This window comes from Eimeria acervulina, genomic scaffold, assembly GCF_000499425.1.
Source record: "Eimeria acervulina Houghton genomic scaffold, Eah_scaff352, whole genome shotgun sequence".
In the NCBI taxonomy this organism is placed as follows: Eukaryota; Apicomplexa; class Conoidasida; order Eucoccidiorida; family Eimeriidae; genus Eimeria; species Eimeria acervulina.
The window spans coordinates 22,996-32,775 of NW_013549863.1; the positions used below are offsets into that span (position 1 = coordinate 22,996).

Here is a 9,780-nt window from a genome sequence, read left to right on the forward strand (position 1 = left end):
ATATATATATATATATATATACATTTATATATATGTATATATATATATATGTATATTAGTAAGGTCAGGGATACAAATAAACAAAAGGAAATAGACAAGATAAATAAAAAAGGAGACAGAGTAAATAAATAAACAAAAGGAGACAGAGTAAATAAATAAACAAAAGGAGACAGAGTAAATAAATAAACAAAAGGAGACTAAAAAAGGCCCCCTAACGGTCTCTATTAAAGGAGAGGAGAAACGAAATGCATGCAGCAGCAGCAGCAAGCTGCCTCGTTGCTTTGCTGCAGTTTAGAGACAGCTGGAGTAGTGTGGGGTTTGTCTAACTGAACATACATACAGCAAACGGTTGGCTGTCTCTTTCTGCTGTCTGTCTCTTTTCTTATCAAAAGAAGAGACAGGAGACAGAAGGCAGGAGACACACACAGAGACTAGAACTAAAACCAGAAACACCAGCAGCAGCAGCAGCAGCAGCAGCAGCAGCAGCAGCAAGCTGGAGAAGTAAAAAGGAGACACCATGGAGACTGAAAGAGATGGGTGCAGACCGCCCTCCCCAAAGCAACTTTAAAAAGTAGAGGGCTCTTGCTGCTGATGCTGCTGCTGATGCTGATGCTGCTGCTGCTGCTGCTGCTGATGCTGCGGCTGCTGCTCGGCAGCGCAACTGTCTTCTCAGAGAGAGCAGCAGCCTCTGTCTCTGTCTTGATGTTAAGACGTCGCTGGTTTGCTGCAGAGGCAGCAGCAAAGGAGACAGCTAAAGACGCAGAGGCAGCCTGCAGCAGCAGCATTTGCTGCAGCAGCAGCTGCTGCAGCAAGGAAGGAGACCGCTGCTGTCTGGTCTTTATCCTTCCCCTGCATTGGCTAATGCCTCGTTATGCCTCGAGCGCTCGCTGCTGCTGCAGGAGACAGCAAAGGAGACACTTTAATATCTGTCTCCTTTCTTTTAATGAAGGAGACACTTTAATACCTGTCTCCTTTCTTTTAATGAAGGAGACAGTTTATTATATCGCTCATTCATTTTCATTAATGCTGCTGAAACCCCCTGGACAACTCGCTGTCTCCACAGACACCCCAAAGGGCTCCAGAGATAAATAAGGAGAGCGCACGCAGCTGTGAGGAGACACCCGAGGAGCCTGCACAGCAGCAGCAGCAGCAGCAGCAGCAACAGCAGCAGCAGCAGCAGCAACGACAACAGCAGCAGAAGCGACAGGAAAGGAGTTGAGGAGATGTCATCAAAGCCGTAGTGAACGTCAGCCCCGCACAGCTGCTGCTGCTGCTGCTGTTTTGCTGCTGCTGCTGCTGTTTTGCTGCTGCTGCTGTTTTGTTGCTGCTGCTGTTTCCTTCCCCTGCTTCTCTATTAAATTTTGCTGCTGCATCATCTAAGTGCCTCATAATGCTGTTGCTGAGGTCTCAAGTGATATGTGCAGCCAATGCAACAAGGGTTTAGGGTTTATTAGGGTTTAGGGTTTAGGGTTTAGGGTACCTGGACAGCGACTTGATGAGACGTTGGGAAGCTGCCGCAAGACTCAGCAGTGAGGAGTCTCTGGTGCAGCTGATCTTTTGGGTCTGCTGCTGCTGCTGCAGCAGCTGCTGCTGCTGCGGTTGCTGCAGCAGCAGCAGCTTTAGCCCCTGCTGCTGCTGCTGCAGTGGGGGAATGAGGCGTCTGTGGGGTATCCAAGCCTGCTGGGATATACTGCCCGCAGCAACTGCTGCTGCTGCTGCTGCTGCAGCTGCAGCTGCTGCTGCTGCTGCTGCCGTGTCTTGTGCTGAGGTCTGTCTTAGGCTCTTTAATAAAATCTACAAATTGCTGCACTACCGCCTCTTCCCAAGTGTTAAGGATCTGCATGCAGACAAAGAGAATCCGCTTTATTTTTATTTGCTCGTCTTTATTATTTATTTCTTTAGGGCTTTATTTATTTATTTACTTGTTCAATTCTCATTACTGTAATTCTAAATACACAAACAGTACACCAAGAACAAACAACGCTGCAGGAAAAAGACACCCAAAGAAAGCAGCAGCAGCACACGCTGCTGCTGCTGCTGCTGCTGCTGCTGCTGCTTCAGTTGCACGTCCAACAGCAGCAGCAGCAGCAGCAGCAGCAGAAGCAGCGATCCCTACGCAGCTCGCCTGCCTTTAAGAGGCCCTTGGGGTATCTTATTAAATGCAGCAAAAGGAGACAGCGAGAAATAAAATGTAGAAAGAGATAGAAAGAAGTAGCAGAGACAGACAAACGCAAAGAAAGACGAAGACAAAAGGAGACAAACGGCAACAGGCGGAGACAGACAAAGAGGGGAAGAGAGGCAGCAAACCCACAAGCAGGCAGACAAGAGACAGCAGCAGCAGCAGCAGTAGCAGAGAAACGAGAGACAGCAACACCACAAGGAGACACACAAGAGAGACAGCAGCAGCAGCAGCAACAGGAGACAGAAAGACAGAACAGAGAAACACTAGCAGCAGCAGCATCAGCAGCAGCAGCAGCAGGAGGTCAAGGTCTCACGAGGCGATTGCACAGGTCTACGATTGCTGCATGCACTCGGCTGTACAGACAGTTGGTGAAGCAGCGCTGGAGACAGTTGCTTTGTAGTATAATTAAATAAAGAGCAGCAGAAGCATTTAAAATAAAGCAGCAAATGATGTGCCCTGAGGCGGCCTCTGATGCAAGAGCCTGCTGCTGCAGCTGCAGAGCTTGTGGGGCATTCATTTCTGTTCCTGCTGCTGCTGCTGCTGTTGTTGCTGCTGCTGCTGCTGCTGCTGCTGCTGTTTCCTGTGGGAGAAGCCAAGGGCCTTGAGAGCAGAATACGAGGAGCTGCATGCAGTTGCAGCAAGTAAAGACAAACCAGGGTATAAAGAAGAAGAACAGCTGCAGCAAGAAATGCAGCAGCCCCACTCTCTCTTGAATACTTCGGCGAGCAGAAAGAGGAGATCCCTTATTGTAGAGACACACGAGAGATATGCGTGCATGCAGCAGCGCTTGCAGCTGTCTGCTGCCTCTCTTTGCTGCTGCTTCATTAAAATCTTCACTCAGCACAAAGTGCTGCTGCAGCCGCTGCAAAAAAGAGTAAAAGTCTTGCTGTATAGACGGCAGCACATCTAGCAGCAGCTCCTCCCTTGCTGCTGCTGTTAATTCTTCTTCAATCTATACACAAAACAAAACAAATATAATCAACCATATAATATAATATAATACAACAAACAGAGAGACACACACTAGGGTTTACGGTTTAGGGTTTAGGGTTTAGGGTTTAGGGTTTGGCGGGGGGCTTCACTTACTAGGGAGAGAAAAGAAGAGAGACGGAGAGCTGAGATAAGGAAGGCAGCAGATATAACACACGTTATGCAGCAGACAGTAAAAAGAAAGAATGTATTTAAATCAAATAAATAATCAACGCCTAACAAAGCAGCAATCTCGCTGCGTTGCAGCATCTGTACAGACACCGCAAATACACCCCACACACAAACACACATAGAGAAAGTATTTGCTAGTCTATCATTGCTTGTTTAATGTAGTTCTTCATTTGTCTTTGATCGTTTATAATTGTTTGCTTATATAATTTGTTTGTACGTTTGTTTGTTGTTATCTGTGTGCCTGCGTGTACTGTTTGTGTACTTGTTTGATTTTTTGTATATGTTTAGGTGTTTGTTGTTCGTTTGTTTGTTTTGTTTATATGTTTTGTTTCTGCTGCTGCTTACTTGGTTGAGCTCTACAGGGTATGAATTTATAGCAAAGAGAGCAGCAGTAAAAAGACAGAGAGCGAGGAACAGCGGCCCCCGTGTTAGGGCTTGAAGAGGGTAGCAGCAGAGGCAGCGGTTTCTGCTGCCAAGTTTAGAGTAAGCAGCTTCTACTACAGCTAGCTGTTCTACAGCTAGCTGAGTCATAGAGGTCTTTGTTACTCCTTTCATTCTTCTCAGCTCCTCGAGGCTCTCCGCTCGCTTCTGCTGCTGCAGCACCAGCTGCTCGTCGCCATCACACACCCCGCAGCAGCAGCAGCAGCAGCTGCTGCTGCTGCTGCTGCCCGCAGAAGGGCCACCACACCCGCAGCAGGCCATCACCTAGCAAAGGCTCTAGGGTTTAGGGTTTAGACGAGGGTGCAGGGTATATATACAGCGTAAGCAGTACAGCAACAGATTACTATGAAGCGGTATAGGCACTCAACAGACTGATGCATGCATGCAAGGAAAGCCCCAAGACGAAGCATAAAATAACTCCTTTAAGAGGTGATTAACCCCAAATACGGCGGCCGAAGGAGCAGCAGCAGCAGCAAAAATATGTAAAGGGAGTACCACCTCTCAACAGCTGCCAGTTCACCGCCAAACCCTAAGCCACAAACCCTAAACCCTAACCCCCCAAACAATGCAGCTGAAGCCACACGACCTCCAAAGGGTCGTGTTGCTAGGCCCGCAGGGCGCCGTCTGTCTGAATGTTCAGTCTGCCGGAAAAGAACGAAATGCAACACCAAGCAACAGCAGGGACTAGCAAGAGCTGCGGCTGATGCTGCTGCTGCTGCTGTTGCTGTTGTCGCTGCTGTTGCTTATGGATGATGGCCGCCGTTATTTTGCTGCCCCTGTCGCCGCAGCTGCTGTTGTTGCTTCGGCTGTAGCTGCTGCTGTTGCTGCTGCTGCTGCTGCAGAAACGCCGGTGTTGGGCTGCAGCAACTCGAAGCACTTTGTCTGCCGAGCAGTTGCGCTGCAGAATAAACTCCGGAGAAGAAAAAGAAAAAATTCTACAGGTTAGCTTGGGGGTTTGCTGCCGAAGTGAGTGAGGGCTCGCAGCGGTTGGGGGAATCGATGCGCTGTTGTGTGTGGTGGCTTCTTCTGTGAAATTGTTTTATTTTTATTGAATTAAAACCTTAAAAGGCGTCAAAAAAGCAAAAGATGCCTATACAGTCCATGCGTTACTCGCAAAAACGACAAAAAGAGGGAGCAGCATGTCGCAGAGAACCGCAGCAGCAGCAGCCCGTGTGAGCCGCCGCTAGTCGGCTGCGCAGGAGCAGCGGCCCACTATAGAAGTGAATATTGTATAATTTTTATGAATTTTTCCTTATTTTTAAGCCTGCACTTTTAGAATGGTTTGAGGTAGTATGGATGATCTAAAGGAAAACGCAATAACTCCATTGGATCCGCAGTTTCTGAGTCAGTATCCACCGATTCCTCCTTACTGAATTCTGTTGCTGTGTGGTGCTGTTTTTGTCTACTGCTGCAGTAACTGCATGCACAAAAGGACAGAAAAGGAGTAAAATGGTTTTGATAATTCACTAGTTGAATATCTTTAGTGGTTTGCGTTTAATGGAGAGAGCGCACCGCGCGCATTGTTGTATCTGGCTCTCGGTTTGCAAACAAACAACAAATGAATGAACACACATACACCCAAACACCAAATGAACGCATTAAAGAGGTGTCCATACACCTCAGATTTGTGCAGATTTTTGTATGGAGTTTTCACGATCACTTCTTTTTATTTGCTTTTTCTGTCCATGGTTTGAATCAGAGCATTTTGTATGAATTTAAATGGAGCAAATAGTCGATTCTTTCTCCTTATCTGTCTTAATTCTAGTAAATAAAATGTACTATAATAATGCTTATTTAATTTGCTGCACAGGAATAATAATAATGCACAATTCAAGATTCATCCACTGTTTTCACTGCGTGTAAAGACCAGTGGTCATTCACCAGTTCAGGTTATATATAATTCATGTTTCGTTTCTGTGTTTCCATTGATCTACGAAGACACTTCGTGAATTATGTTTCTGTATTTCTGTCGATTTGCAAAGGTTCAAACGTGATTTATTTCTGTATTTCTGCAGATTTAGTGAGGTCTATCACGGGTCCTCCCTAAATTTATTTTGAAAAACAGAAGAAAACTCTCTTCATTTCTGTACTTCTGTTTGCACACGAAGATTGGCTCGTGTGTTCAATTCTGCATTTCTATCAATGCATCAAGCGTATTTCACCTCTACCGATCAATGAAGAAAAATTCACCACCTGGTGATATTGAATATTGATTACTCCTTTATTCATACTTCCCCATCGCATTTGTTTTTAAGCAAAGTCTCACCCACGTTTCATTTCTGCATTTCCTTATGCAAACGAAGATTTGTTTGTTCTAGTACTGCCGATTCATGAGGATTTAATCTTCTTGTGTGTTGCGATTCATTGTTCTATTTTATTTGATAATGAAGATGTACGCATATTTCGCGGGTTGTTCTTAAGAGAAGACCCTTAAGGGCAATTCAAACTATGAATGCGTCTCTTACGTGCCTATTCTCCTGTCTGAGCATTCAACATCAACTTCCCTCACGAAATTATTTTCATTATCACGAACATGACTGCACACAACAGATTATGTGGCAGCTGCTCAGACACGCCGAGAGGCATGCAGGGCGACATATGAGCTGCACTACGACAAAGTAAACGGAATGTTAAGAAGAAGGAGATCTTTCTTCGTCCTCTTCAGAACTTTGTCCACCTCCTCGCCTCCGTGCTTCCGCCGCTTAACAGCTGCTGCTGTCACTGCGGCTGCTAATGATACAGAATCATTCTGCTTTGTTTGCTTGCTGTTCCTCTTAGGGAGCGTTATGTGTTGCGCAGCTGAGGTGCATTCGTATTGTTGTATAGAACATGTTACAACTTCAGCTGCGGGGCCAGAAGCATATTCATGCATGCAGCGTCCAGCTGTTCTGTGCGCCTGTACAACTAAACTTGTCAGCGGAAAGGGAAAAAACAGTCCCTGTCTCTGCAGAAGGAAATGAAGGCAACTGAGCCCCAGTTCTCCACCGCATACCAGGCGCACAACGAACGACAAAAGCGGAAACTGCGTTCTCGCTCGCTGTTTGATTAAGGATTAAATCGAAATAAGCCAATCCAAATATCCATGCGTAGCAGACAATGCGTGTACGAGCAGCAGCTTTTGAACTGCCGCTGCCCCGCCTCCAAGCCTATCAGAACCCACTACTTGAAAAGAAAGCAGCTGGGTGTGGCATCCTACCGCTGGCTGGTTGCCAGTCATTGCAGTGAACAGCGCCAGCCTTGATGAGCTTGGTTCTTCGCCCCATTAATGCACTGCTAAGTTGTGCAATAATTTTGACGCGGAGATCAAAGTTCTTCTGCTTTTTGTCCCTTCAGTGAAGACGGCAGCAGGGAGAATACCTTCCCCATTAAATCCTCAGCCCACTTCATATGCCCTGACAACTCTTTCATGTCTTCATCCTCCAAATTGAAACCCACCGCTTTTGAAACTGTCTGCATTAAGTCGTGCACGCTGTTCTTAGGGTTGGTGTGCAGCTCGTGCAGCAAATGCTGAGTCGAAAAAAAAACAAAAGGCAAAAACAAAGAAGAATATAAGCAACGAATATACCGTTAGGTTTCTTCCAAAGTTTGCAAAAGCTCTGTGTTGGTTTCTTCGAGCTGCCTATACACCCCAGAGTGCAGAGATGTTCAGGTTGGTTTGATGGCGGAAACCCGCATAGAAGAACAATTTCAAGAGTAAATTTACCGTCACAATGTCTAGCTGTTGAATGAGCTCGCTATCTTCGGTGTCTGGAGCGAACTTCTTCATAGACCTTATCACTCGGTTTCTTGACTTCTGGCCGATGACGCGGGTAAGAAGAGAAGAGGGCTTATACTTTCCGTTCCCCTTTGTCAGCACTGAAGCAAGCACCCACAACACAAACAAACAAACAAATAAATAGATAAACAATTAACACACATAGATGGACAGACTCCGCGCCAGCTGCGTGCAGGTGCACGGCAAATACTCAACGCTCTGTGCATATCCCACTCTTCTTCGCTTTCTGTTCGTTTCCCACACCGTTTAAGAAACCCCAGAGACAGCAACTGCATCGCGTCTAAGCCCTCAACACTCCGACTGGCTCAAAGCAAAAGATGCGGCAGCAGCAGCAGCTACACCAACAAAAGCAGCCCCTATCTGTGCCTCACTGTAATGTTCGTGCACATTCTTCTGTAGGTCCATCAGCATCGGTCCGATTGTCTTCAACTCTAACGTGCTCGCTTTAATGCCAAGACCCTCCTCCGCGAGCTGCAGCAACCCGGCGCCGTGTTCTCCTAAGCCAGGGAATTCCCTTAGCTTCGCAATGATCCCCATGGCGGTTGTGTCTACACTGGGCTCCCCTGAGGCGTCTTCCCCTTTTGATGGTGCAGCAGCAGCAGCAGCAGAGTCTGCCGCTGCCGCTGCTCCTGCTGCTGTTTCTGCTGCTGCTGCGGGCTCTCCATCGCCGAATGGAACCTCAGCTTGGGCCTCTCCTTCCTCTTCCGCAATAGCGAGATATGGGGCTGAAGAGACAGAACAAAGAAAAGAAGCAGCAGCATTTTATTTACTCCCCTGCAGTCGCGGCGCAGCAGCATATTCAATGCTGCTGCTTCTCTACAACCCAGACCCACACACGTGCAAGTCAATCACACCCAGAACCAGACTTTGGTGGGCTACGCTGCTGCCGCTGCTGTCACTGCAGCAGCAGCAAGGCGAAGAGGTTTCTACTAGTTGTGCAGCAGCATTTATTTGCAATCAACAAGCTCGCTTAAGAGATGCAGTAAACCGTGCGTAAATGCAGCAGAACGTGAAGCAGCAGACAAGGCCATCGAGTCTGTTGCAGGGAAGGAACAAAGCCCCAAGAAGAAGCTCTGCATGCAATGATTCTGATCTGATTTTGAAAACTTGAAAAAAAAGAAGGAAAACTAATCTCACCGTCTGCACAAAGCAGAGCAGCAACGACAGCGGGCGCGAGTACGCGCCACCGCAACAGCCGCACCATATTAAAATACTTTTGCAGAAAATTAGACAAATTAAATCAACTAAAACGGAGACAAAATGAGTGAAAAGAAGAGATGCCCTCGAAGTGCGAAGGAGTTTCTGAAGGCAACGCCCCAAGGACAGGGGGCTGAGATACAGCTGTTAGCACGAGTACGCTGTGGTCTTGATGGGTTCAATATTTCTGTTATTTTAATTCTTTTTTATATAATACAGTTCAATTTAAAACATTAGGCACCTCTGCATACAAACATTATATGAACGTAGCTCCCTATACACCCCAATTTCTCCCCATTCATTCTCCCATAACGCGGGCGCCCATGGGCGCCGATCGCGCCCTCTTGTTTGTCTGCCCCTCTGCGCGCCGTATTTATCTCTTAGTTTGTTTTTTGTTTTAATTTCTTCGTTTTATTCGTCTTTTAAAGCACCAAAAACGTCAACAAAATACCACAGCAACGTGCAGCTGCAGCACTACATTGATTTTTGCTGCTGCTTGCTTTCGCTCTGCAGCATCACTCAAGTGTGTTGTATTATAAAGAGCGAAGAATATAAACACAAAGGTATATATATATGGGTATATACTCTTCTCATTCTCCTCAGCTGCATGCACAGACTCAGAGATAGACACAGCTTTCTCTCCCTTCTTCTTAGTCAATTTCCTGCTGTAGCGGCGTGCATCGGCGACCAATTACTTTATGGTTTCTCTTACGCTTCTAGTTGCTGCAAGGGGGCCCCCTTTCGAGCAAAGAGACACAGAAGATGCCTGGGGGCCCTCGAGTGGAGGAGACTATTAGTTATAGGTTATAGGCTTAGGTGAAGGGGTGTTGGTTTCTAACAGCCTTAAATCCCTTACAAAGAGAAGCTGGGGGCAAGTGCATGCAGCAGAATGGGGCTTGGAAGTGTATGCATACAGTGGGGCTTGGGGAGGGGAGGTACAGAGGAGGTTGATATTGGTGCTGCTCCAGAGTGGCTGTTATAAATGAATATATATATATATATATATATATATATATAATATATA

At 46.6% G+C, this 9,780-nt stretch overlaps 1 protein-coding gene across 1 annotated transcript; it reads right to left on the bottom strand.

Annotated features, from left to right (window-relative positions):
* Nucleotides 1-7,087: 7,087 nt before the first annotated feature.
* Nucleotides 7,088-8,763, bottom strand: EAH_00034440 (hypothetical protein, conserved; the record flags this gene model as incomplete). The annotated part of the gene is made up of 4 exons (XM_013395805.1): nucleotides 7,088-7,291; nucleotides 7,488-7,639; nucleotides 7,931-8,284; nucleotides 8,697-8,763. The coding sequence occupies 4 exons, from the start codon at nucleotides 8,761-8,763 to the stop codon at nucleotides 7,088-7,090; spliced, it is 777 nt and encodes a 258-aa protein (XP_013251259.1).
* Between the last annotated feature and the right edge of the window lie 1,017 nt (nucleotides 8,764-9,780).